This window comes from Temnothorax americanus, unplaced genomic scaffold (genome assembly GCF_048541705.1).
Source record: "Temnothorax americanus isolate GAGA-0224 unplaced genomic scaffold, ASM4854170v1 Scaffold21, whole genome shotgun sequence".
NCBI lineage: Eukaryota > Metazoa > Arthropoda > Insecta > Hymenoptera > Formicidae > Temnothorax > Temnothorax americanus.
In genome coordinates this window covers 366,959-394,132 of record NW_027509349.1, presented here as the reverse complement: position 1 = coordinate 394,132, position 27,174 = coordinate 366,959, and the positions used below count along the sequence as shown (strand labels likewise).

Here is a 27,174-nt window from a genome sequence, read left to right as displayed (position 1 = left end):
GTCAATTGTCAATGCGGATTCCAAGAATTAGAAAAAGATAAACAGTAAAGAGATAAACCGAGGTTAAAAGTTCATTGATAGAAATGGAAATGTTTATTCTATCTCAATGCAGATTAACTTTTAATCTCGGTTTAATTTATTTTCTTTCTAATTCCTAGAACTAGAAAAAAATAAAAAGCAAGTTAAACTGAGAACAGAGTTAATCTACAGCGGAAATGAGAACATTATCTAAATAACTGTAGATTTATTAAGATTTTAATATAGTTTTTAATGTCAAATGTTTATCAGCCAATATACAATTGATAATTAAAAAATTAAAAATGTATTAAAATAACTTATTAAATAAATAATAAAAGAATGGTTAAGTTTAGTGTTACGTAATTATTAATTAAAACAAATTTAAATATGATATATATGATTAAACATTAGCAATTTGAAATCATATTTCAATCTCGATTTAACTTATTTTATTATTATCTTTTTCTAATGCCAAGAATCAGAAAAAGACAAAAAGTTATATAGTTAAACCGAAATTAAAATTAATCTGCGTTGATAGAAATAAGGAATTAATTGCCGATTAACTTGTTAAATAATTTCTACGATATTTTACTATCGTGAATTATCAATTATCAACGTTGTTCGATATACAGAAAAAGGAATAAGGAAGATTTTACGAGCGACTGTGAATTATATATAGTTAGGAATTACGTAAGCGACTCTCTGTCGATCGGAGTAATCGCCGATTGAGTTAATCGGAGATCGATCGATCAGAGTTATATACTCCCTGCAGAGTTCGCGAAGGTTCAACTGATCAAGAATGGATGATAAAAGATATAGAAAAAGGGGGCGTGCATAGTGCCGCAAAGGTATGACCACAGTATATAACTGTGGTATGACCGCGGTCGCCCCCGAGCCGAGCCGGAGTGCGCGCTGCGCGCACTGCGCGCGCATGCGCGGAGGGTCGGAGCGTCGTCGCCGCTCTGCGCGGGGTGCCGCACACGGCGCCACCCGACACACCCCCGCCCGCCGCCGCCATTTGCAAATCGCTCGCCAAGGGTCAGGCCAGCGCACGGCAGGCACGGCACCGGGCACACGCGGTTGCCGTCCCACGCCGTACGCCGTCCGCCCCTCACGAGCCTAGCCTAAAGCCCGTTCGCCGCGGTCACGCGATGCTACGACGCTCCGAGCCCGAGCCCGAGCCCGCCGTCCGTTAATCGTCTCTGCCCATCTCTGCCCGCGGCCGCTGTCCGTACGCTGCGTTTAGGTGAGGGGTGAGAGTGGTGTGGAGTGAGTGGTGTCGCGGGGACGGGGGAGGGGGGCAGCGTGTGCGCGCGCGCGCGCGCGCGCGTGGCGTGAGTACACACACGTGCGTGCGTGCGTGCACTCGTGCGGTGCACTCGTCCGTGCCTTGCGTTGCGTGGCCTGCGCGCTGCGCCGAGCGGCCGAATCGTTACCCCTTACCCCTCCTTTTTATCCCACTTTCTGTCCTCCCCCCTTTCTACTGCTTCTCTCTCTCTCTCTCTCTCTCTCTCTCTCTCTCTCTCTCTCTCACACACACACGCTCTCCGTCCGTCTCTCCTCTCCGTGCGTCTCTCTCTCTTTCTCTCTCCGTTTCTCTTCGTCCCTAACCTAATCTAACCTTCTTTTGCGGCTCGAGCGCTCGGCAGATTAGATCGCGCCGCGGCGCACGCGACGAGTTTATCCGCGACCGTTCGCCAAATGTGATTCCGCCATCGGCCATTCGGAGTAGATCACCGGCGTGGTTCTGTTCTCGTCGACGGTCAGCGTGCCTAGGGAGAAGCCGTCTCGGATCTTTCCCTTCCCCCTTCCGCCCGCCTTTGCACCGCCGTTTTCACCTCCGCGCAGCCATGGCCTCCTCTAACCGCGGCATCCAGATCGGCTCCGGCTGGTTCCAGACCAAGATTAACCTCAGGCCGCAACACCGGGGCGTTCACCTCGTCACCGAGGAGATCCTCAGGCAGGTACCTGAGCTCTGCCAGTTTTCCATTGGTCTCTGCCATATCCAGAGTGAGTAACCACTAACCTATCGCTTACGGCCTCATCGAGTTAGTTAACAACAAGATTTGTGTCAAAAAACTGGAATTCCCCCCCCCCCCAGTTGGAGACATAGGCCGCAATCCATTCGATACTACAAATTCTTCTCCTTCTCCCTTCATTGAGAATCCCCCAAGAAAAGAGGAGAAGAATGCTTTGAAGCACTTGTAAGTGTTAAGTGGATTGCAGCTAAAATAATAAGTTTAAGCTTATCCCAAACTCGAAAAAAATAAAAGCCTTATCAAGTATCCGTACTTGCCTTCGTGGGTCAGTTTAACGAATCGGTGTCTGATTTTCAGTGCCAATGTGCACTGCTTAAGGGATATATACACATATATTATTATAAGAAGGAGCAACTCGCTGATATCTCTCTTTGCGAAGCGATAAACATTAAATTCGTTCTTTTCTATAGTTCTCCATACCTCAGCTAGTTTAGCATTAAACGAGAGCTGGGATCCAGACGTGAGAGACGATATGGAGATGATGCTTAACAAAATAGTTCCTGAAGGCTTGGAGTACAGGCATAGCTGCGAAGGACCCGACGACATGGTAAGCCCGCTGCTTCCGAAGATATTTCTCTTTTAATACACGTTTCTTTCTTTGGGAAAGCAATATTACGCTTTGAATGTAATTCTCTTCATACTATATACTATAGTGAATATACTCTCACATAGAACAGTAAAACTTGCTTGTAAATATTCAGGTATGTCAAAGCAAATGTGATTGGCCTCTTTATTAGATATTTTTCAATAATGATGCATATTTTGGTACGTTTTAGCAGGTCATGTAAATTAATTTGGTCGAACAAACATTTTTATAAAGGAAAAGGGGAGATATATATTATATTTAATAAAGAAGCATACCTGAGAGAGAGAATCAATTCTGTGAAGAATTTCTTTGATTAGTGTGACTCGTGAATTACTTGAAAGACCTGCAAGACGACGCTGAATACTTTCAATGTTTCACAGCCGGCACACGTGAAGGCCTGTTTTCTGGGTTCATCGCTGAGCATCCCGATCACCGATGGCAAGCTTGCGCTGGGCACGTGGCAGGGCATTTGGTTAGGCGAGCACCGTGACCACGCTGGCAGCCGCAAGCTGGTGGTAACGTTGACTGGTGTCCTGAGGGACTCGGCGCGCAGTCCTCTCAGCCCGGTCAGCCCTATCGCGTCTACCAGCAGCTAGGACCACTCGCACCCCCGAAGGCGTGGCAAGCGTCAGCCGCGCGCGTCCACCTCGAGCGACTCGAGCTAGCAGCCGCTTTAAGCCCTAGTCAACTTCTAAAAGAGTACAATCTGATGAGGAGAAGTGAGCCGGATACCTCGCGGACTTACCTATCGCTCGGGGATAACCACCGTCAGTAGCGATCAACCGCGTCCTCGACACGTTTCGCGTCGAGTGGACAGATCGGGGATCGTGCATCGTTCAAGACTTCTGTGCGCGCGTGTATGTGCTTCAGGGTTTTTTCATTTGTGTCTCCGACGTCGTCGTTCCGCATGGATATCCTTTTTCATTCGTGTGACGATAAACCGTTAAGGTTGTTGCAAGAGTTTCCTAGACGGAGAAACTCGTGGAACGATAGGGTTTTGCACCTGGATGTTACCCTTGCAACTTGGGAACCCAGATTTTAAGGAAACTTTTTTCTTAAATGGTCACATTAATTCGTAAAAAGTTTTTGCATTTGATATTCGAGGATATAGGAAGCTGAAATATTTGAAAGCTCTTTCTGTTTTGAGAATTTTGGAATCCGAGAATCTCGGAAGCTAGAATCTTTGCAACAACTCAGAATGCTTTTCTCTCGTTTCTTCATTTCTAATATTTTTTTAGCTCGTGTTGATCACGTTGGACATCCACATACAATAATAATAATTAATAGTAATAATAATTATAATAAATGAAGACAAATGGATATAAACAGATAGGGAGAAAGGGAGAAATGAAGAAAAAACTGCCACGGCAGATGCGCGCATTGCACGCGTCTCATGTAAACAAAACGATTTAAACGCGAGTATCCAACACTCTTCCGCCTCGCTCTTGAAGAGAAAAGATAGCGAAAAGCGAGAAAGACACGCTCTAAGGAAGGCAATTGAGGAAAAAAAGACAGGGAAAGAGAGAGACGGAGAACGAACGAATCTGCATTCCGGTAACGCGTCCAATACTCCGAATTTACGTAGCTTTATGTAGAAGACCCTTTTGTATAAACGAAGTTAACGAATACGAGCAGCCGTGCAGGGAGACTCGCAGTATCCTTTTTTACACTCTGCTATCTTTGAGCTGTCCAAAAGTGAGAGACGAAGAGAGGGATGAAAGGAAAAGAGAATAAACAAGAGTGAGAGAGTGTAAGGTACGCGTCGTGGATTTTCTGACTCGCCGCTTAAAAAAAAAAAAAAAAAAGACGATTAGGAGCTAAATCAATTAATTCAGCTCGTGAATAATGATGTTTCTATCGCATTGGGGGTGTGTATATGTATATAAGAGGAAGGGGTGACGATTCTCTACCTGTGCGCGTTTCCGTTAGAGTTATAAGGTATGTTATATCATGGGCACATAGCGCGATTACATCCTACGTGAATTATAGCGCGTGTACAGAGTGTGCGAAAAATTTCAGTGTAAAAACACCGCACGAGGAAAGTTTGCGGAGAACCAAGTAATGAAAGTACAAGCGATTTTTCTTTCGAGTAATAATTTTTTTTTTATACACTAGAATACTATAAAGCGTGGAAAAGAGTAAAATAGTTTGGAGTTTCGTCAATTATGAGCTGTAATTAAAGAGTCATCTCGATGAGTCACGCGATAGTGTTAGGGACCGCTGAAAATGATATGTTAATATTGCCTGATTTATGTATAGGTTCTTTAATCGCAGCTTACGATTTGACTGAATCTTGTACTTAAAAAATTATTCCTCGGTATTACGAGATCGTGTGTATTTTCTGTTAGTTAATTCCTCGCAATCTTTCCTGCCGAAGTGTCTTCGTGCTCGAATTTTTATGGCACTCTGTAAAATTTAAAGCAACGTTACTATATACTCGAAGAATCGATTGCATCAACGTCGATCACCTTTTCTTTCATTGTTCGTACTGCAGCAACTGTAATTGTCCCGTTGAGTCGCGAAAAGAGCTCGACGTTTCATTATTTTCCAACATCGAAACTTTTGCAAATTGCAAAAAAAAACTTGATTGTCCTGCGTTACGAGATGCGATTTAGTTCACCAAACCATTAAAGACGTTTCTTCAATGAAGAATCGGCAACTCTCTCGATTGTCAAAGAGACCGCTTGTCCTGGGGAGGGGTCGCAAGTACGTAAGACATCCGTTTTTCAAGGATCCTGCACTGCGGTGAATTGTAACGTTGGATCGTCGCAAAGATAGCGCGGTTTCAGGGGGAGTCTTCTTTGAACTTTTGGCCTTTGACCTTCTTGGAAATGTGAAGAGTTCCAGTCACGCTTTCGGTCCTCGAGGGTCTTGGGAAGGGTCTCTGGGCGAGTACGTACGATTTTACTGCGTTCTCTTTTTCTCGCGCCGAAAGGTCATCGGAAAGGAAAGAGCCGAAGGGGTCTTCGCGACGAACCGACAGAGCTACTTACACTTACACGATGTTATTAACCGATGCTTTAACTATGAGCTTGCTGCTCGAACGGGCTGGCAGACAGGCAGAACAAAGACGTTGTCGTTGTTTAGTCGTTAATCCTCAACATACATAGGCGTGCAAGAAGAATAAAAGAAAACCGCGTCGTCGTCCATTAACGTGATTTAAATGGACCTATGCTTTAATGTAAAGTACGTCTCTATCTATACAGTTCACATAGCTTAAAGGAAAAAAAAAAACATTATCGGAGCTCAAAGTATAATGTAATGTAATGTGATGTAATGATACACTGTCGAGGTTATCGTACGTGTCGCCCCTTCGAACATACGCAAAACGAGGGCATGGGGGAGACGAGGAGAAGACTCGTACATTGCACAAAAAGGAGAAAAAAAAAGCGCGTTATCTTCGGTCCTCTCTGCGGTTCCTAGCGTGACCTCACGAATGCGACCTTATAGGTTCAACAGCCAGCCGGTTCGTGGTTTAAGGCAAGGCGATTAGCGATTTTAATCTGTACACATTGCATATTGTAAATAATAACGGTTTGCTGAACTCAAAATGAGGATGCGTTCTCGAGATTTTAGGAGGTATACGTTATATATTCAGCGCGATCTGTAGGGAGCCACGGACTTCCGCGGTTCGGACTTGCCTTTCAATCTCTTGAGCAGCATTTTTTTTTTTTTTAAATTCTTGCCATTGTAGATAATTATTTTGTTAAGAAAATCATATCCCAGAATCTTCGCGACGATCTCTCGAATCTTTTAGAATTTGAGTGTGCCGACTTAATTTTTCAGATCTCCGCATTGTTAATTCTCTTTACGCAGAAAACTTTTGGGAATTTCTTTGGAAAAATTTTGTTTCTCAGATTCTTTCAATCTTAAGATCCTTATATAAACGTGGATCCAAACGGAGGTCGGGCTCCTTCCAACGCGTTGTGAAAGCTATAAAAATCACGGTCAGTTGTTGTATTTGCCAAAAAAATGGATTTACCATTGAAAGAGATAAAAAATTCATTTCCAAGCGTAGGCTTCTGCTTGCGCGCAGCGAACGCGGATCTAATTATTGCAACGCATGCAGGCTCCGTCAGTCCCTCTTTGCACTCTTGCGTAAGTAAAAATATTTTCTACCGTTTAGAAATAAAGAACTGTTACAACACAAACGTCTATAGCACATTGATATACATACGATATCACCAATTATTAAAAATACTGCCGTTCTACGTATAAAATATTAAGGTAAGACCATTCGAAAGTAAATACCTCAGAAGATATTTCATATTTTGTGGTAGAATATTTTATGATTTTATTTATCATAAAAATATGATAAAATATTCTGCCATTTAGCAGATATTTTATCATAAAATATGACAAAATTCTGCTAAAATATTTTCGATGGTTCAAATTAATATTTTTACGTGCAGAATAATACCTTTTTTCCTCAAAGTCCTGCAATTTTGTTTACTTTTTTCTAATATATATGAACTCGTAAATGCCCGCGTGGAGTTTGATTTGACCCACATGTTAATTTAATTATATTTTACGTGCAAACACACACAATATTTTTTTATTTGTAACTAGTTATAAATTGAGACATGTTGTGAACAAGATAATTTTTAAGTATGAGAAATGTTTATGCATCTGGATCAGTTTGATCCTCACGTGAGCAATATATATTACGGGTTATAATATATTAAATAAATAAATAGATTAATAATAATTATGTGTATAATTAGATTAGAGCGGCAAAATTAACGATAATTTTATATAATGTAGTAGAAATGAAAAATTTTTATCGGGTACCAAAATGTTTTACTTTCTTCTTTACGTGTGTTTTCGGGTTCTTTGTTTTGTAATGGTTTATTCTTTTATAAGTAGTGGCAATAGAAACATTCCAGTAAAATCCTGTAGTATTCTACTAACACAATAATCCTGTTTCCTTCCTCTGCCGCGCAGAGATTAAATGATAAGGTGAATTATATTAGAAGTTAATTACGTTGTATCATCCATCTAATACTACCTAATGGTTAGACTGCGGATGTTACATTATTCAATGTAAAAATTATATCTTAAAATCATCTTACAAAGAAGCAAGCATCTAAAATATGAATCCCCTTATTTATCTTCGCTAGAGATATATATTTGCGTCCGCAGTCTGACGCTAATTATATTCTTACGTATATGTAACATTATAGTTTAATGAATATCTATTACTTTGTTACATACCGGGTTTTTTTTAGAATATTTTTTAACCGAGGTAGGTAAAAAAGATTATCCAAACAAAACAAAAAGTCACGATAATGTCAAAGTGACTTTTAATAATCATTTTGACGTCATCGTTACTTGTTATGCTTGTATAAGAACATAAGTATATTTGAAAGTTTACCAAAGTGTTACAGTCCGATGATTATAACGGTGATGATGAGATGTCGATGTGGCAGTGGCGGATGTTAATTCGCTAAGGATGAAGATGGTTTATCTTCCGCTGATTGAGATTAACCCAAGCCAGCCCGATGATCTGAGAGTCAAATGGCTTACTTTACGGTCACAACTAAAACAAACAGTTTGCGCAGTGAAGAAATGAACACAACTAGCAACTGCGAGACGAAACTTTTAAGCTTGAATTCGGGTGATCGTAAGAGGAAAAAAAAAAGGAAATTACAAGAGAACTTTCAGTGTTTATGGAAATTTTATATTGTCTCAGTAAATAAACGCAATTGATCAGAATGCTTCGAGAGTTTATTGACTGAAGGTCAATTGGAAGGTACATTGGCGATGTGACTCGTGAAGTCCAAGGAAGGAAATTCCAACGGAGACCTACCGTCTGGCTTCCTGGTCTCGGATTCGTTCGGGTCCTTGTAGTTTTCCGGGAGTGGATGGGGACCCGGATGAGTCAGATCTGACGTTTTCTCTTGAACCACCTTGAAAGAAGCCTTGATGTTGTCCAGCGCGTTCCCTAGACCTGTCTTAATCTGATTGAATTCCTGCGTGACCAAGGACAGGCGGCCGAGCAGGTAGTTCAAATTCTCATCCACCTCCGTCATGCGTTTTGTTATCTCGCCTACCTGTAAAATTCCGAATATTCAACCGATTAGTTTTGCAATCTTTGGGAAATATTCAAGCGAGTAAATTCGGGACGAGAGAGATATGCGTTGGACATTATTCAGAATGAAGATCAAGTTATCCGCGATTATCTAGCCGTTAAGTTTGCCACAAAAATGAGTGCTACGTGAGTGATTCGGATACATTTAAGTAATGTTCAGATAATGTATCGATGCAATGATCCATTTAACTTATTTTACTTTATATTAATTCTCATTATTTTAGACTAAATGTAATGTTTTATCTCGCATCTTATTACCTTGTTCTCCATTCCACCCATAGTAGACGTCGTGCCGTTAACATAGGCTTCGTTCTGTTGATGCAGCTTGTCTAGAGCTCGAGCGCTTTCCGTCATCTGCTGGTACATCACATTGATCTGCCGCCAAACCTGCAACGAAGGTAGTAACAACAAATCCGGGGAGCGGCCAGATCAGTCAGCAAGCAACAGATCTTTACTTTGTTCATTTCTAGTTCCATCTTGCTGGTAAGGTTCGCCAAGGCACCGTTCTGGTTATCCATGATATCATTCGAGATTCCGTCGAATCTTTGACTAAGAGTGCTGTTAATGTTGACGCTCTGGGTCTTCACCAAATCGCCCACTTCCAACAGGATCTGATGTACGCCATACTCCACCCTTTTCTTCGTGTCCAGCACATGATCGGCCATAGAAACCATCACGGACTGGCCCTTTTCCAAATCCTGTAGCTCCTGGTTAACGCGTTCCGCGTTGTTAGCCAGGTCCATCCTGTTAAGGAAGTTCAAGCTAAATTAAAAGGAAGGGCTACACGATAGGGGCTTGTATTTAACGCCAAATATGATCCCCCGATCCTCCAATCCTTGTCTGTTCTCTCAACGTAATTTGATATTCAATAAAAGAAGACGACCATGTTTAGCGTTTATAATTCTAGATGACACTCATGGGATTTACCGTAACGCCGCCACCGAATCCTTCGTTTCTTCTTTGCTCTCCGTTATTTTATCCCCGATATTATCGATACCCCGTGTAACGATGTCCTTCAACGCGTGCTTAGCTTCCTGCAACATAGCTTGCGTCTCGTTGTGGAGCGCCTGCACTTCGTTTATCCTACATCGTAAAGCGGCAATTAGTATCGAAGTGTTAAGGATGTTACATATGTTCTCGTATTCTTACGGAGAACGTCAAAACTATGATATCGAGAGAGTCGAGTGCAAAACGTTACCTGGGTAATTCTCGTAATTTTTCAGAGGTGCCCTCCAGCAGCTCTTGCACTTGCACCAATGTCCTGACGTGATCCTCAAAAGCCGGTAACGAATCCAATTGCTGTTCCGATGGTCTATCTTGAACGTTCTGCGTCATCTGTTTCAACTTCTCTAGAGATTTCTCTAAATCTCCGATCTTAGCGGCTACATACTGCACCTACGGTCCGAAATGGATTTACATTGTTTAAAATATTTAGTGTGTACGAGGAAGACGTATATTACTTTTATCATAAATGAGTCACCTCCGAGGAGATCGTATGCGTCTTCTCCATCAGCGTAGCTGATTCTTTGTTCATCTTCGCTACGTTATTATGCAGACCCTCTTTGAATCTCGCAACCTCTTCCATCAATTTACTCTCTATTCCACTCAGCTTGTTGAGAACATCGGGAAGATTACCGTCCGGAGCGGACGTGACCTCCGCGCGATTGCCTACCTCCGCTACCTTGTTTTCGATATTCGTGAGCCAGCCTTCCAAGCGGCTCTCCAGATCTTCCAGACTGTCCACGGTCTTTTGCATCTGTATACGCTCCCTCTCGTCCCTCTGCGCGAAGAAATACCGTCACGACATTTGAAGAATCAATCGCTTTGTGGTCTTACCGAGCGAAATACGAGTGATCACCTGTGCGATCAAATGTTCTATCCCCGAGATTCTCTCGTCCAGCTTGGTCAACTGCAGCTTCAGGCCGTCCACGACGGACACGCGCTTCGTCAGGATGGTTATTGTCTTTTTCAGTTGCTCGCCCAGCTGCCGTTCTCTCGCCTCGTGCCTCTCCAGCTTTTCCGTATTCTCTCGCATCATGTGCACCAGGCTCAACATAGCGTCCTTAATGTCTTCATGACTGTAAAAATTGACACGATCATTTATATAAGACAGAATAAATATATAACATCTCATTGAAAGTTATATTCTGTAATTTTTAAACAAAGAAGTGCCACGTTCGAAGTATTAAACTAGTAGAGTAATCGGATACACATACGTTATTTCTCTAGTGTAGCTAACGTCGATGCAAGAGCAACACAAGAGCGTCAAAACAACAAGCAGTTTCATTGTCTTTTATTAGCGTTGTCCGTCCCAGGGAACTGTTAATCCGCAGTGTTGTTTTGCTCGGCGGCGTTCGAAGTCGATCGAAGAGGTCCCTTTGACGATGAGCGCTTGTCAAATCTGATCGAGAAGATAAAGGAAAGGTAATCAATGAACCTACGCCGTAATGGTGACGAACAAAGATGCCACTATTTCTGTAAGCTACACAGTGTTCTTTCTTCCTGCGTCTAATTGAATGCACTGCCATCGAGATAAGAAGAACGCAGGTCACTTACGATGACCCCGGGAAACCGTATAGAGAGAAATCATCAGTCACAATAAATTACTCTTAATCGTCAGTGGTGGCCACATAGATCACAGTTCGGTATTTCCAACGTCTCTCAACGTACGTGAAAGAAATCATTTCATTCGTTTACTTAATTGCATGTTAATACATTACAAAAAGTTTCTGTTTATATAGACAGTTTTATATTACTTAAATATGATATTCAGCTTTAAATAATGTGTAATATAATATACTTCCCCTTACATTAAAAATTTTTTAGTCTGAACTATTCTATTCTAAATATTTTGTCAACTATAAGGATTAATTAAATTGACATTTTAGAATTTTATTCTCTCAATATTTCCAATTTTCTCTTTTCTTTTCGAAGTATTATAATTTTGACGATTATGTCTTACATATCAATCTCTGAGATTAAATATAACTAATACCGCTTAAATAAAAAAGAAATATTAATATTTCTCAAGTTATGATATATGTAGCTCTTGGAGCCTTTCTTCTGTAGATGGAAGTGACGAAGGGATGAAATGTATGCAGCTATTTATAGACACACGGATTCCTCCGTGGAGCCATATGGTCGTGCATCATAGCCATCGAGCCATGTGTTTCAAGTGCAACACATTTGTTTTGCCCTTTATATAAAGTGCGCAAGCAAACGCGAAGCAAGTCAGTTGCCCTCCGTTCGAGAGAATCCATCAACTCTTTCGCTGTATTTTAAACCAAAAGTGAACTTTAATTTAATCTTTACTATACAATGTCATTTTCGTCAAGTATAAATGTAACTTGACATATAAATAAGAAGCTAAAAGTTCTTCCTTTATCTTTTTTTGGAAGAAAGAACTTATTACAGTTTTAAAATTTTCATTATTACACTTCTCACATATCTTTTAATTGTTTTTAAAATTAACTAAAATTGGTAATAGTTCTTTCCTACATTTACATTAACTTACCAGAAGATTCATTCGATACATATATAATATCTGATACATAAATAATAGGACGCAAACAATTTTAGATTTGAAACAATGACACTTTTACGTTTGTATGTGCTTTTGTAATTTTTTAGGGCAGAATTATTGAAATTTCTACAGTAAAAACATAAAATATCTCTACATAACTATTAATAAAATGTTAATAAAATAATAAAGATTCAGAATGACAAAAATTTAAAAAGTCACAAGGAGTAAGAATTTCATAATTTTTGTCGATTCTGTGTTTCAATTATTTCTTAATTATTTTCTTTATTTTCTTATATATACGAACAGATGTTATACAAGAGAAAAATAACATACATAGACATATTTTATATATGAAAATTTTTTTTTCCGAGTACACAAGGATTATTTTGCGTGCAAAGAGAACGCAACGTAACGCGGCGAGATTCGAAGAACAGATCTAAGATATATAAGAGCCCATAAACCCAGTTCTATTTCCGCGCGTAATTCACGTTTGACCTGTTGTGTTAAGGTAGTGCGTGTCTTGATATAATTGAAAGGAAAAAAATCGTGTTACGCGATTATTGGGAAAAAAAAATCGTAAGTGATCAGACATGATTAGACAAACAAGACACTCTTATAATTAATTTGATTGAAAAGCAACATTTTCGCGAATCGATATAGCGTCAAATTCCAAGATCAGCAAATGAGTTGTAAAAACCCGCGATGTAAAAGGAGATCTGCGATTGCGGTATAAATCGCGTGCGTGTGAAATAAACGGATATCCACGGCATTGTACGAAGAAAAAAGCGATTGAGCGAAAAAAGAGAGGGGACGAAAGAAAGAGAAAGAGTAAGAGTGGGCAAAAGAACACGAAGATGAGGGGGGGGGGGGGGAAAAGATGATGAGCTGTAAAACGCGACGCAGCAGCCAGGTGAAAAAGTTCACTTGCTCCTTTTTCATTCGTCCGCGTGTAAGAGCCGCGTAAGTGAAAGAACTGCGTAAGAGCGTTCGGATCGAGAAATACCAAACGGCTCCTATATCGACATATATCGAGGAGGACGATTCGACGGGCTCGATTTTTGTTTCGGCGCGCGCGAAAAGCGCGGATCGGAACGTGTCGGCGCGCCGCGCGCGTTCGATCAGCTTTTATACTCACTCTCTCTAGCGCGCCGCTGCTTTTCCGGCGTCTTCCCCCCGAGAACGAAAACGCGCGGCAGGAATGCGGTCAAAGTCAATTGGCGCGGGGCGAACCGTTTTCCGACGCGACTAGCGGAGAACTGCGAGGAGCCGATCTCGCGTAGGCCATTATGTAGATATAAGGATTTTTAAAAATCCGGCCCTAGTCGAATTACTCGCGCGGCGTTACCAACCTTATACGTTGCGCTCTTTTGCGGCGTCGCGTCGCATCGCCGCGCGCGCGCGCGCGCGCCGGAAACGTTCCTCCGTTTGAAGATATAGCTTCACTTCCGGGTCGGACGCATCCTCGTCTAGAATAATTCGTACCCTGTGGCTGTGACTCGAGACATATTTATATTGAAAAGAGTGATCAATTTTATGGAAATTTAGCTAATTGTCAAAATTTAGACAGTCGGCTTATGATATAATATCAAATTTGTGATTTATTATCATTCTGTCGTATTATATACATATATATACATATATTTTTAATATTTAGGGGATCCGAGATAATATTCAATTTTTAATTTAAAACTGCAATTTTTTTTGTTATCATCTGGATTTGATTATCCATGCGAGTGGCAATTAAAAAAAAAAAGCAGTTTCGTGGTAATATATATACACATCAACATTATTGCGTTGTAAATTCTCATTTACATATAAACGTAAATACGTTCGCGTGCTGGAAAGCGCCGAAAGCGCGTCGAACGTCGAATCGAACGGACGCGCGCACCCGCACGTTCAATGATGAGTCAATGACGTTCGTGGTTCCGTCGTTCCGATCCTTCGGCGCACGTCACGCGCCCACGACACAAAAACCTATACAATTCCCGGTCGCATTTCTAGCTTTACTCGAGATATGACGGACGGCCGGGACGGCGCGAGCCGCGCGAGGCGTTGACGCAATCGTGTCGCGCGACAGAGATCGTTTCCATCGTCACGTTTCCCCCGCTATACCGCTATAAGTATACCACATCCCTAACCCGCGGACGAGAGGACCGGCTGACTTGCTCCTCGCTCCTCGCACGGGGGGGCCGTGTATCGTCGTCGTCGTCGTCGCTCGTGTGTCCGCACTGTCCGCGCGCGCACGGCGTGGAGTGATGGAGGCGTCCTGATTTCTCCCCCCGATCCGATGAGAGGCACGGAGTCGTCACGCACGGAGCGACGAGGACGCCGTAGGCACGCACAAAAGCGCACCGTCAACGCACCGTCACGTCAGTGAACTTTGGAACTTCTCGCACTTTGATCCCTCGGGCCACCGCGTCTTCTGACACCTGGCACCCGCACCGCACGGTTAACACATCCGTTCTCCTTCCCCTCGCGTACGCACGCTCGCACCGCTTCCTCTCGTCAGGGATGCCGAATTGAGGTAAGACCCCCCCCCAGATCTCGCGTTCGCGCCCCGCGCGAAAGATTCTCCTCCGGGTCCGGGGGAGAAGGAGAAGATGGAGATACGGTACACGTGGGTTTGCGTCGTGGCTCGAGGTCGCAACGAACATCCTCCGCGGTCTCTCTTTTTCAAGAGCGTCTCACATTCGAGCGCCTATTCCGCGCATTTTGCGTGAATTTTGCAACGAGTAACGAGGTCCCGTGGTCGAGACCGCGTGACGCACGACGCACGCCGCACACATTGCGCGCAACGCGCAACTCTGCGCTCTGTAAATAATTAACAACGATAACGCACGTGTCCGATTCTGTTTTACTTCTGTTACTAACCAACTCGGTATGTACGCACCTTCGATGTTTGTTAACTTTCTAGACGTCGACGGAGTCGTTTCCAGGTCAATGCCCAGGTCTACGTCGGTTTCAAGTAGTCACGATGTATCCAGGATTCCTTGGAGAAGACTCTTGTAAATAGCATTATATAATGTTATAACGCGATAGCCGCCGGCTGTCTTTATATGCTTTCAGGTTCTCTCGTTAGCACTCGTCGAGTTAACGCAATATTTGTTAATTTAACGGATCTCTGCAGGTTAAATCCTGGGAAAGAAGAGTTTAAACTTCGTAGAAGCTAAAACGTTACGAATCGCTACGAAACGTTTTACAGATTTATGATTATTTCATTTTTACTGGATGACTTACACAAGTATAGAAACAATGACGACAGCTTAACGTTCTTGTATAGCCCCTGTAGCGTAGGCCTGTAAAGAAAATTTTTTCAGCTTGTCTATTTAAAGAAAACAAATCAGCCGTTGTATAAAAACTTGCTGCCCATGTAATACTCCTCTCTTAGCATATTTAACTTGTTGCTTATGTTTACATATTTTTCATACGATTCACATAAAGAGGTTGTTTTTTATCACGTTATTTGCTCCCCCCCCCCTAATCGGTTTGATTAATGAGCCAATTGACACTAATGCAGTTTATTTGCCACTGTATATATAACAGCATTCAGCGATCAGAAAATTGTACATAGCAACGCTACAATTATTTCTTTTACTCTCAGGCAAGTTTGTTTGGTGTAAATACTTGCACACGTAGCTGTCTAGAGTGTCACACGCATAAACACAATTTTGAAATTCTCTTATCTTTTATGGCGACGATTATGGTTACAATGACAATTGTTTTAATTGAGTTCTTGGAAAAAATGGAAATTTTTCTGTATAAGTAATTTCAGCTCTTTTCGTTTTTAAATGCCTGTTGGTTTATTTCTGTTACAGGCCGAGAAACCAAATATTTATGTTTTCCATGAAACGTACGGTCTAGTTTTATTCGCTTATCACCATGGGAATGCTGACCTCTGTGAAGCAATGGTTGGTGATACACCTTATGTTCGCCATCACATTTTTTACATCTGGCTTGATAATAAATTTCTTCCAATGCGTTTTATATCTCGGACTGAGGCCATTTTCCAAATATCTCTATCGCAAGATTAATTATTACCTCTGCTACTCCTTTTACTGTCGTAAGTATACCTCGTTTCGTATTAGAGCTCCTGTTTTGTTTCCGAGAAAAAATTCAATTTAACGGGCTAAAATCTACACTTTTACTTCCCCCAGAATTAGTATTCATGGCAGAATGGTGGGCAGGATCGGACCTAATATTGTACATAGATAAAAAGGACTTTGATAAATATTTCGGTAATGAGCACGGCTACCTCCTGATGAATCACAGTTACGAAACCGATTGGTTGATAGGTTGGCTGTTATGCGATCGCGTGAGATTACTAGGTGTACGTAACTTCTAAGAATAAATTTCTAAAAGAAGAAACAAAAATGAATCTGAGAAGATACATATGTATATATAGGTACAATAAGAACATTTTATTTTGAAAGAATATATTTTTTAGAATTGTAAAGCTTATGCTAAGAAGTCGATACAGTATATTCCTACGCTGGGATGGGCGTGGAAATTCGCTGAGAGTATCTTCCTCGAGAGGAGTTGGGAGAAAGACCAGGAGAACATCAAAACTCAAATCAAGGAGCTCGTTGAGTATCCTGACACAATGTGGGTGAGTATATCTTTCAATTTCTTGTTTCTTTATCTAAACACGAGGATTAGCATTAGCTAATCCGGAGTGAATAATTCCAAAGTTCTATAACATTTGCTGCTAGAAATAGCTGTATAGCTATAAAAACGATTGTAAGTTGTAAATGATTGATTATAGTTGCTGCTCTATCCCGAGGGTACGCGCTTTACGCTGAAAAAGCTGGAAGCCAGTCAGAAGTTCGCTATCGAAAAAGGTCTGCCAGTATTAAAATATCATTTAACCCCACGCACAAAGGGCTTTATCGCCAGCATTCCGCACATGAGAGGCAAAGCGACGGCCATCTACGACATTCAGATAGCGTTCAAGCCGTCTGATCCCGTGAAGCCGACTATGAGGAATCTTCTCTTCGGGAAACGGCTGGAGGGACATATGTATGCTAAAAGAATTCCCATCGAGGAGGTGCCGGAGGGAGACGAAGCTGCTGCTGAATGGTTACACAAGCTGTATCAGCAAAAGGTAGCGTTATCAAGTTTGTATTTCTTTTTGCATCCAATGGAAAAGATCGTACTATTTTGGTAGAAGTACAATTTTGTAACTGGTAATGTTTTTCGAGTTTAAGTAGAAATGCTTAATCCGAATTAGGAGCTTTGAGTAGTCTTCTATTTCACAAGGATAGAATCCATATGTAATCATGATAATGTAATTGACCTGCTTAAGTTTACACATTGTCCAATTTGATTATTTTTGAGAAGTGCGTCACAGAAACCTGGATTGTTTCTTTGCGCGTTAGAACGAAGACCTTACAAGTTCACGATTGCATCGAGCAGAATAGTACGCGAGAATTGATCTGTGTTAAGCGATTTCGGTTCGCTCTGACGCGACAATGTATTGTTATAACGCGGTGATGCTAGACGAAATCTTTGCCTGGTAGGACCGTATGACGGAGAGCTTCTATGAAACCGGCGATTTTTTTGCCAAGAGCGGGGTGCCTAGGACAGACTCTTTCAGGCTAAAGAGAAGATACTATTCCCTTGTTAACACCATTTGCTGGGCGATAGTTGTCCTTGTACCAATGCTATATTACCTAGTGAGGCTCCTTCTATCCGGCTCGATCTTTGGCATTACCATCGGGGTCGGGGTTATCTTTGTATGTAAGTAGTATCCTCCATATTCACTTTTTTTACATCATTATTTACAACTATTAGTTATCCTGTCATTCACCTTCTTCAATCGATAAATAGTAATCGTTGTAATATATTCAAAGTTATATTTCAATTAAATTCTGGATGTAGCAAACATAGCGAATTGAATTCGGCTTTTTAAGACCGATTTGGCTGCTGCTCTAGTGCTTACGTTCCTTTTTATTTTATGCTCAATACCCTTAAGTCACAGAAGATATTTTAATTCATTTTAAACGCTATGTCGTCCTCATGGAAGCAAATTGAATTACAGTTTATTTGCTAATGTACAAAACCCTCGGAATGTCGGAGATAAGCAAGGGTTCGTCGTATGGTGCGGCGGACACGAAAAAGGACAAATAATTTCAAAGCAATTGCTTTACGAGAGACGACTCCCGTAAAATAGAAGTGTTGAAGCAAGAATTGGAACGGGTTATCGTGCGATTTTATAGGCGCGAAGAGAGCGAGAAGAAAAAAGATTGCGGAGAAAGACGGCAGATACGTATACATTTGATTTATACCTTGTGTAATCCATTCAGTGCGTGCGAGCGCGCGTGCGACAAATGCGTTCTCTGTATGGATTAGATATGTAACACATATACACACAAACTAACACGTACACATAAGAATATATATGTGTATATATATATATGTATATACATACACATACACAAAAATACCTATATATATACATGGTATTATATATTATATGACGTTTACATCTTTTTTTTGCATTGACATTTTTTTCTTATATAGTAATTGTTATTGTTAAATAAACGGTTTAATCCCAATCGTCGGCAGCGGTTATTTATACAAAATGCCTCGGACACTCTGTGTCTTCTTCCAATCCCGGATTACACGGATTGTATTTTGATTGGTGTAGCCAAAATGTCGAATTTTAATATTTATGAAAAGAGCACGTAGTCAGCGTTAAATTGTAAGTCAGGTACATAATGTATTCTTTCACTCTTTCTGAGTTAAAATTGAGAATATAAAACAGTGATCGCTTATCTACAGTTATCTTATTGATAAGTGCATTCTAAAGTAAAACATGAAAAATCAAGGTGTTTGGACAATTATGTATACATGAAATCGAACTTGCCTGTTTTACTATTCAGTTACGCGAAATATATACGTCATATTTGGGGAGAATGGCACAGTAACGAGGTGCACAGTCCAATGATGATTCAACCATACTGAGCGATACACAGAACTTAAGACTGTTCAATGTCTTTCGAAAGTAAAAATCTGTGAATAATAAAATTATAATTTAAAAACACATGTTATAATTTAAATAAAATTTGAATAAATTATGTATTTATTGAAAATAATGGATTCTTCACTTTTAAAACCTGACATTGTAGTTGCACCAATACAAACACATATTTGTCAAAAAGAGAGAGAGAGGAGAGAGAGAGAGAGAGAGAGAGAGAGAGAGAGAGAGAGAGAGAGAGAGAGAGAGAGAGAGAGATACGTTAAGTTTCAGGTTTATAAGCGATGGTTTCGTGATGGCGTTCTTGATAACCACCAGCGGGGCCCGCGATGTAGCTGACAACTCTGAGTTTTCCCTTCGCATCGTAAAAGCCATATCGACCTTTGACGCTTCCGTCTCGACGGCGCTCTTCCATTTTGTACTGTCGATTTTTTCTACGACGTAAATGACGTATCAATCTTTTCAGTCATTATTTCCTCGAAAATTTTTATGAGACTCTCGTTAAGCGGCAATTAATATAATTATAATATAATGGTAGAGTATATGTTTACCCATGTCCGGTATCAAAACCGAATATATATGTTCCTGGTCCCTGATGATTCCTTATTTGAAAATCTACTCGACTTCCGTCTGATGATCGGTCCGTTGCCCTCTTGGATATCATAGCGGGATAAATTGTCGAAATATTGCTTGGGTATGGCGGTACGACTTTTCCGTTTGTACTATCTTCATGTATTGGCAACGTAATCGCGAGTGAAAAAAGTTTTAAAAGAAGCTACGAAAAAAAAGTATATATATAATAACTAAAAATATAGAGAATTATAACTTCTTACAATTCTGTTCTAGATACTAATAATCTATCTACTGAGAATCGAGGAAATTTGTGTTTGGAGATGAGGATAATGAGGGCAATAAGAAAAATGAAACGGAGACAGACCGAACGAAGAATGGATTTAAAAACAATACGTAACGCAAGCTAAGAACGCGGGATACTATAAAAGATTTTCGTTTATTTACGAATTTTTCTTATTCGATTGTTAGTTTTGCATTGAATAATGATAACAAATGATCGAATAACAATATTTGTACAATTACTCAGCAAAATCTAACAGCGAAAATGAAACACTTTCACATCTTCGCGGTCTGTTGCTTTCCTCGATTTGCCCTATATATTCTCAACTCTCATATGTATATTTTTACTTTGAAAAAACGTACTACGACTAAATCATCTTTCATCAAAAGACGGATTTTTTTTTGTAGAGTGTGTACTTATGACGATAACACAGATACTTACAAAGCACTTGCTATACATCGTATATCTTCTTCGATGAACAATTGATGGAGAACTGATCGCTCGAAATTGTCATGCCTTCACGCAACTCTCACTTTCTCCACGATTAAATTCTTTCCTTTTTGTCTCTTATTCTCTCTCTCTCTTTTCTGACAATCCAATGATTTTCCCTCACAAAGAACTCACCCGTAACGATAGTCACGGTAATTCGATCAGTAATTAGAAGAATTGCATAAGGGCGTAGTCGAGCGTGTCTCCGTCCGGACGTATGGAACAATATTTTTTGTTTTGCAACAATTATTGTCTATCAACTTGTCTCACCGATGATACAAGCATTCTTAGTGCTACTGAATAAATACGTATGGAAAAAATGAGGAGGTTTATTCGGAAGTATAGAGTCCGCACGAGATGGTGACCTGCAGAGTGATTCTCGTTGTTCTATGCCTTTGCTTGTCGCTGATAGAATCAGCGAATGTAAGTAACTGAAAGAGATCTGTTAGTTATGTAAAATTTTTACTCAAATTCTAAAAAAGAAAAGTGCTGAATTTATTTATGATTTATTATCAGTATATTTTTTATGTATATACATATATAAAAAAATTATACATATTATATATATGTATGTGCATACTTAAAAATATTGCTTGTATTTAAGAATATACATATATAACAATCAATTCTTTGGTTTAGTAAGTTTTTCTATGTGTATAGTCATTAAAATGCAGAACAGGAGTTCAGCAGGCGAACAATCAATACCAGAAAATTATACAGATTTGTAAGAAGCGATCCACATCTGATGATGATTATAGCAACGATTCTTCGTCAAATGAAGACGAAGACAGCGATGACTCCTCGAGCGTAGATTTGTTTGGTACAAGGTTCTCCATGAGTAACGGCAGAAAGTACTATAACAGGCAGTCTTGGAAGGATCCTAATGAGAATCGGTAACAAAACAAGATAGAATATTCGTGTCCACGCGAATAATTGATAAGATTAAATATCAATAATAATAATAATAAACATTATCATTACTTACACCATTAATATGAATAATTAATATCAATATAATAATTAAGGAATCGGGGGAATGATCAGAGCAACGGTAACAATCGGCGCTATTCCGTCGATTACACAAATGAGAACTGGAGAAGTGCTCGATATCCTTCTCGTGGTAGCAATAATCGTGATTTTAGTTATTCCGATGGAACTGGCAGATCAAGCTACGACCAGACGTATAATAATGACAATTCTGATAACTACGGCAAGCAACAAGACGTAAGATATAGTGATCAAAATAGAAGATCAATATAGATCTCCAAATGTAATGTATAAATATAATTGTTCTCTCGAAGTATTGAATTTGTATCAAAAGAAATGACAAATCAAAATAAATAAAAAGATATAAAATAAGAGAATTGCAATTATCATCTGTAGCACAGTGACTAGAATTTTTTATCTCTTTTTATATATTATGTATATAGAGTGTGTCTAATAATAATCTTACGAAAATTAAAGAATTATAATGACGAAAAATGTCTCTATAGCAATAATAAGTATTACGCTACAATATTCTTTTCTATTAGTTTCCAAGATATTGTAACTCATGATTATGTCTTTTTATCGTAATGGGATAAATCTGTTTTGTGGACCAATATATCCTATGCGTTTTATATATATTATATATAGTGTATATAGAGTGTGTCTAATAATAATTTATATTAACGAAATATTATTTGAACTTATAGTGCGTCACCCAGTGTTTCTTCAACGAATTAAATCTGGTAAATACATAAGACTGCTTCAAAATTTAATAGATCGCAGCTAATGATTGATTTTTTCAATTCCGGCTTTATTAGGTGGATCAAAGGGGATTTCCCGAGCAAGTCTCGATCATCCGGTTCATGACTCGTAACATACACAATCCAGAACTACAGGACTTTATAGAGGAAGCTGTTGTAGAATGTTTTCATTATTTGGGCTCGGATATGAGGCAGAACAAATGTTATTTATCGGAAAATCTCTTGGCTTGTTTGGTTGATAAAGGAAAGGAAGTATGTATACAAATTTATATAGAATCGTTTAAACAGATATAGGCATTTTAGGATTTCTCTTTCTTTCATAGAATACATTTTAAAATATATAAGTTTCAAACTGCATGTAATAATTGAAATTTTCTCTAGTTAGCAAAGCAAAGGATTAGAAATAAAAAAATTCTATGAGAATTTTCACAAATTATAATATTCTTTGTAATTGATATAATCATTTTTTTTTTGCAGAGATGCGAAGATTGGGACGATTAATAACACTGTACACAGACGTCTTATATATAATAATAATGAGAAAAAATAAGGAATAGGAAGAATCAATCATTGTAAAAATGTGACTTAAATATTATATACACTTATCGAACATTGTGAAGCACATATAATAATCATAAAAAGATATATATTAAATTAACACGTACATTAATTAGTATTATAACAATTTATATGTACTTGATCCTCGGATACAGTAAACTATACATTTTCATTTTCTTCACTGCAAAAGCATATAATGGAAAAGCCTACCTTTCCCAGACCTTCTCTTTTTGCAGAAGGCACTACTAAATACAACACCGTCTTGCAACGCTAAAGTAATAAATGAAAACGATGCGTTTCAAATATTGCTTGTATATCCGTCGATCGTTACTTCCTCTTCTTCAGGTCCTCGAATCGTTTCATCAAGTCGTCAAAATCAATGTCGTCATTCACGGATGGATTAGCGGGCGAATCATCGTTCTCTGTCGGCACTGCTGGCAGATCCGGAAGTTGGTAGTTGTTCATCGGCATTTTAGACCTTGGCTGGGGTTTTGGTTTCTCATCTGACTATACGTGGAAAATAATTGTGCATGTTTTATAATTTGATAGAATTTTTCAAAAACATTTTCGTACTTTAGAGAATATCGAACATCGTCTTTATTATATTTATTTTAATCATTTTAATTTGTATTTCGCAAAAATTAGAAAGATAAGAATCTCTTATGGCTTTACCTGTTTATTTAAATCAGGCGGAAAGTCAGGCCGATATGGCGGTGGTAAATCTTCTTCCTAATTAATTATTTTTTCGAATTATTACAAGAAAACTGTTTTATTATTATTGTTATTGCTAATAAAAAATATCCTGGAAATTTTTAGTAATAAATACAAGTTACTTACAGGTTTGTTCGAGTTGGCATTATCCAGGGGTATGTTATACGAAAATGCAGTGGGATTGAAAGGAGTATTCTGATCTTTCTCAGTAGAGGGTGGAGACATTGGAGATACGAATCCTAAGGAAGAACTGTCTTTCTCCGAATCCTAGAACATTGTGTCAGCCTTAATGATTTAATAGTTAAATTGGCTAGAAACTGATAATTGGACAATTTCGTAAATTGAACTTGTCAATTAAAATGTATAAAAACTAAACATAAGAGATTTAAATTACCACGCTCGAGTGGAATCCAGGATCAGGTAACATAGGTGCCTGTGGGAAACCTATGAAGCCGGGAGGATGAGGTATTCCTCCTCCGCTGGCTGTGTCCAGATTGTTTCTCGATTCCCCACCATTGGCTCCTATGTCTATTAACATCGCATCCTGGCCTTCTGCCATTACTTGCGGATCCGGCTCATATTCCACGTTGTAATTCTTTGCGATTTCTATTAGATATTTTTCCACAAGCAATTTTGATGGCGACTGCACGCTCATTTTGTGCTTCAGCTTCTCCGATATGGTTTGAATTGCCTCCTCCCGGCACGCTTCCATGTATTGTTTACCATATTTAGACGTCAAGATGTCCGCTATCACTTTGATTTCCTGCACGTCCGTCTGGATGCGAGGAGCCGCCCAGAGAATGGTTGATATAGCTTCCGCCAGACCTTCGTCGAGGCTTCTGAAAAGATAATAAGTAACGAAGCAATATAAATTGAAATTGTATACGTATGAATGACAATAACTTTAATAGATAATTAAAATACTCGTTGTTAATTATTTTAACTAATGAATTATTGACCAGTTTTGTTTATCAAAGTCTGTCGTGGAGATAGCGTAAGCAAAAAATGGAACGTATATGTCATATTGCTGATCCATAAGAGTAACGATACTGACTTCATTTGCTGAATGAGACCAAAACGTGCCAGCAGCAGATCACAGTACATCTCCAGCAACTCCATTGCCTCCACCATGTAGTCCTCACGAATGATGTACTCCACTCTGATTTTAGCACGCTCCGTTTTGCCAGCGGCAATGAAATCAGCGATCTCACGGCGCGCCTTCTGTGCCAGTTCTGTTTTCTTCTTTTCCAGCAATTTCAACCGGTTGATCGCTAGACGCAAATGCGTCTTCAACTTGGTATAGTTTGGCCCGCTTGAGAACATCCTTGATGCGTTTCCAGTTGTACTTGCCACCAGCTACGTTTCTCTCGTCTTCCTTGCTACAAAATTCTCTAATTTATATTTATTTGATATTAACTTTCAAATGGTTAGAATTCGATATCGAGATCCAATGTGCGTGCTTTGAAACTGTTAACAATCAGGATAAAAGCCGATTGTAGAGAGATATTTTTAGTCTGATTCTTGATGATATAAAGAACGTATGATTACTTTTGAATCTATAAATTTTTTTCCTATTAATCCGGAAAAAAAAAACATTGTGACATTTGTGATGAAATTCAACAGATCATCGATTTAGTTATACTTGCATATTTTTTCTTGGCAACAAAAGGATTAAATATGAAAAGTGCAAATAAGATTAATTAAACCTTCTGACGACGATAGCATAACCTCTTCACTGATTAGGAGAATGGCAACTCCCGGATGACATCACTCGAGTTGCGTTTCGTTACTTACTCCACCAGTCTCACCACGTCCACAACACAACCACAGCTGACTGCCGGCACTGCCGCTGGTTTCTAGCGCCCATGAAATTGCAGCTTATGCTAGATGCTAGTCTACCAATGCGAGTCGTAAAGTCGTGAGTCGTAAGAATTGACCAATCACAGTCGATTGATTATTCTCCTCAAATTCGATTGTGATAGGTCCATTTCCTACGACTCGCATTGTAGACCCCGCGTAAAAGGGGCACAATAAGCGAGCATCTATTATACAAACCAAAGCAATTAGTTAAAAAGATTATAAGCCCCGCACATTGTGAAAATTAAGAAACAAATCACTATTGGAGTAGACGTACGGAGACGTGGCGTGCGTGTGTCTCGTCGATGCAAACTATTTAACAACATTGCAAAAAGAATTAAACCACCAAATGGCTTAAATTAACAAACTTCTTTGATGATAAAAGAAAAAGATATCTCGCGAAACTTAAACCGATTTTAAAGTAGGCGTATGAAGACACGCCCGCGCTCTCGCTAATCAAAACTATTTAAATATTATAATAATGTTTAATGTTAAATTAGTCATTAAATGGCGTAAGAAAAAGATTAATAAACTCCATAGATTGTCCAAAAATATTATTTATAATCTGCAATGTAATGTTAGAAATGTCGTACTGCACTGCGCAAAAGAGCAGCAAGCTCTAAATACATAAAAGCGATAGCAACGCGTATAACAAATTTTTATCTTATTTCTGAAAGATGTAATGTTGTAGAATAGCATTATCATTTATGAATGAATAGATTAGATATAAAAATGTTTTTAATTTATATTTATAAAAGAAATCTATAAAGGAGACTGCCCAGTTTTATATAAAAAAAATAGGCCCTTAGGTGAACAGCAATCAGACATGGCTAGAATTGTAGGGCATCAAAGAGGATTAAAAAGTTCCATGGGCACAACTTTGTAACGAGTCCTCTGAATGCTAAAGCTGTTCAAAGTTCGCTATTATGACCATGTACCACTGGTCTGATCTGATAATTCTCTGCATTCAGGTCTTTCCGCAGTGACGGCGATAACGGATTATACCAAAGACATTGAAATAATATGTCTAGAATGTATTTGATACAGTTCATTAACCCGACTAACAAGGAAAGGTACGGAAGTGTACCTCTCCGATTTTGATGAGGTTTTAAAATGTTGTTTTCTAGACAAAAATAAGAGGCAAGTATTTTTTTTTATACGTGTCCATACGCATATTTAGGGGCTGAAACATCCCTTTGAAAAAAATTGACTTTTCTTTTTCAAGCCAAATATTTCCGAAACTGTAAAAGATAGAAAAACATTTTAAACAAAAGTTGAATGGTTTGAAGAGTATTTTAAAATAATAATTATAAATTTTTATTTTTTAATAATTTATAATTTAGATTAGGTCTGTACACGCTCACCAGACTTCAATTAAGCAATTTTAAAACTTTTTGTTTTGTACTTCGTGAGTACCTCCCTATCGATTAATCGATTAATATATGACTCATGACCGTTCACTCGGGGCCCAAACTGGGTATAGTTTTTTCAGGAAAATAATAATGATAATAAAAGTATTTTGAAGACTTTTATTATTTTTGAAAAATTTAAATACACAATTATATATAACGTACATAAATAGATCACAAAAGTTTTTTCTAAACCATTTTACACATATCTTACCGTTTCCATGATAATTGCTTAAAATACTATCAAATATAAAAGCGTTATCCTTGAGAGGTTGTTTCATACGTCTTAAACCTTAAAATGACCATATATAAAAAG

At 39.1% G+C, this 27,174-nt stretch overlaps 6 protein-coding genes across 18 annotated transcripts; 3 read left to right on the top strand and 3 right to left on the bottom strand.

Moving 5' to 3' along the window:
• The first annotated feature begins 673 nt into the window (after window positions 1-673).
• LOC143897758 (UPF0047 protein YjbQ) lies at window positions 674-8,289 on the top strand. Of its 3 annotated transcripts, none has more exons than XM_077406643.1 (4): window positions 674-1,264; window positions 1,786-2,028; window positions 2,468-2,604; window positions 3,024-6,794. In XM_077406643.1, exons 2-4 carry the CDS (start codon window positions 1,869-1,871, stop codon window positions 3,237-3,239), a joined length of 513 nt encoding a protein of 170 aa, XP_077262769.1. In that variant the 5' UTR covers window positions 674-1,264; window positions 1,786-1,868; the 3' UTR covers window positions 3,240-6,794. The 3 variants fall into 3 exon arrangements, 2 of the variants coding, with proteins under 2 accessions (XP_077262769.1, XP_077262768.1); XM_077406642.1 differs by having other exon boundaries at window positions 1,751-2,028; XR_013256991.1 differs by lacking the exon at window positions 674-1,264 and adding an exon at window positions 8,023-8,289 and having other exon boundaries at window positions 1,313-2,028; window positions 3,024-6,741.
• On the bottom strand, window positions 7,984-14,539 carry LOC143897747 (uncharacterized). 3 transcript variants are annotated; one of them, XM_077406615.1, is made up of 10 exons: window positions 13,393-13,552; window positions 10,951-11,135; window positions 10,593-10,812; window positions 10,215-10,514; window positions 9,933-10,129; window positions 9,662-9,817; window positions 9,190-9,478; window positions 8,993-9,121; window positions 8,453-8,696; window positions 7,984-8,182 (listed from the first exon to the last, which is right to left on the bottom strand). In XM_077406615.1, exons 2-10 carry the CDS (start codon window positions 11,019-11,021, stop codon window positions 8,166-8,168), a joined length of 1,623 nt encoding a protein of 540 aa, XP_077262741.1. In that variant the 5' UTR covers window positions 11,022-11,135; window positions 13,393-13,552; the 3' UTR covers window positions 7,984-8,165. The 3 variants fall into 3 exon arrangements, with proteins under 3 accessions (XP_077262741.1, XP_077262740.1, XP_077262739.1); XM_077406614.1 differs by lacking the exons at window positions 7,984-8,182; window positions 13,393-13,552 and adding an exon at window positions 14,396-14,539 and having other exon boundaries at window positions 8,302-8,696; XM_077406613.1 differs by lacking the exon at window positions 7,984-8,182 and having other exon boundaries at window positions 8,302-8,696.
• On the top strand, window positions 14,487-18,811 carry LOC143897750 (1-acyl-sn-glycerol-3-phosphate acyltransferase gamma). 5 transcript variants are annotated; one of them, XM_077406623.1, is made up of 7 exons: window positions 14,487-14,626; window positions 16,073-16,317; window positions 16,412-16,584; window positions 16,702-16,863; window positions 17,020-17,358; window positions 17,774-17,993; window positions 18,295-18,811. In XM_077406623.1, the coding sequence occupies exons 2-7, from the start codon at window positions 16,137-16,139 to the stop codon at window positions 18,381-18,383; spliced, it is 1,164 nt and encodes a 387-aa protein (XP_077262749.1). In that variant the 5' UTR covers window positions 14,487-14,626; window positions 16,073-16,136; the 3' UTR covers window positions 18,384-18,811. The 5 variants fall into 5 exon arrangements, with proteins under 5 accessions (XP_077262749.1, XP_077262746.1, XP_077262748.1 ...); XM_077406620.1 differs by lacking the exon at window positions 14,487-14,626 and adding an exon at window positions 14,642-14,781; XM_077406622.1 differs by lacking the exon at window positions 14,487-14,626 and adding an exon at window positions 14,990-15,135.
• On the bottom strand, window positions 18,662-20,636 carry LOC143897759 (uncharacterized). Its single transcript, XM_077406644.1, has 3 exons — window positions 20,528-20,636; window positions 19,785-20,008; window positions 18,662-19,667 (listed from the first exon to the last, which is right to left on the bottom strand). The coding sequence occupies exons 1-3, from the start codon at window positions 20,543-20,545 to the stop codon at window positions 19,496-19,498; spliced, it is 414 nt and encodes a 137-aa protein (XP_077262770.1). The 5' UTR covers window positions 20,546-20,636; the 3' UTR covers window positions 18,662-19,495.
• Window positions 20,637-20,891: 255 nt separating this feature from the next.
• Window positions 20,892-23,058, top strand: Obp59a (Odorant-binding protein 59a). The gene is made up of 6 exons (XM_077406638.1): window positions 20,892-20,998; window positions 21,236-21,468; window positions 21,601-21,799; window positions 22,270-22,305; window positions 22,381-22,575; window positions 22,801-23,058. The coding sequence occupies exons 1-6, from the start codon at window positions 20,933-20,935 to the stop codon at window positions 22,822-22,824; spliced, it is 753 nt and encodes a 250-aa protein (XP_077262764.1). The 5' UTR covers window positions 20,892-20,932; the 3' UTR covers window positions 22,825-23,058.
• Window positions 22,994-25,503, bottom strand: Ist1 (increased sodium tolerance 1-like protein). 5 transcript variants are annotated; one of them, XM_077406630.1, is made up of 6 exons: window positions 25,387-25,503; window positions 24,647-24,971; window positions 23,987-24,431; window positions 23,719-23,859; window positions 23,554-23,610; window positions 22,994-23,388 (listed from the first exon to the last, which is right to left on the bottom strand). In XM_077406630.1, the coding sequence occupies exons 2-6, from the start codon at window positions 24,913-24,915 to the stop codon at window positions 23,209-23,211; spliced, it is 1,092 nt and encodes a 363-aa protein (XP_077262756.1). In that variant the 5' UTR covers window positions 24,916-24,971; window positions 25,387-25,503; the 3' UTR covers window positions 22,994-23,208. The 5 variants fall into 5 exon arrangements, with proteins under 5 accessions (XP_077262756.1, XP_077262754.1, XP_077262757.1 ...); XM_077406628.1 differs by having other exon boundaries at window positions 25,299-25,458; XM_077406631.1 differs by having other exon boundaries at window positions 24,647-24,967; window positions 25,299-25,441.
• Between the last annotated feature and the right edge of the window lie 1,671 nt (window positions 25,504-27,174).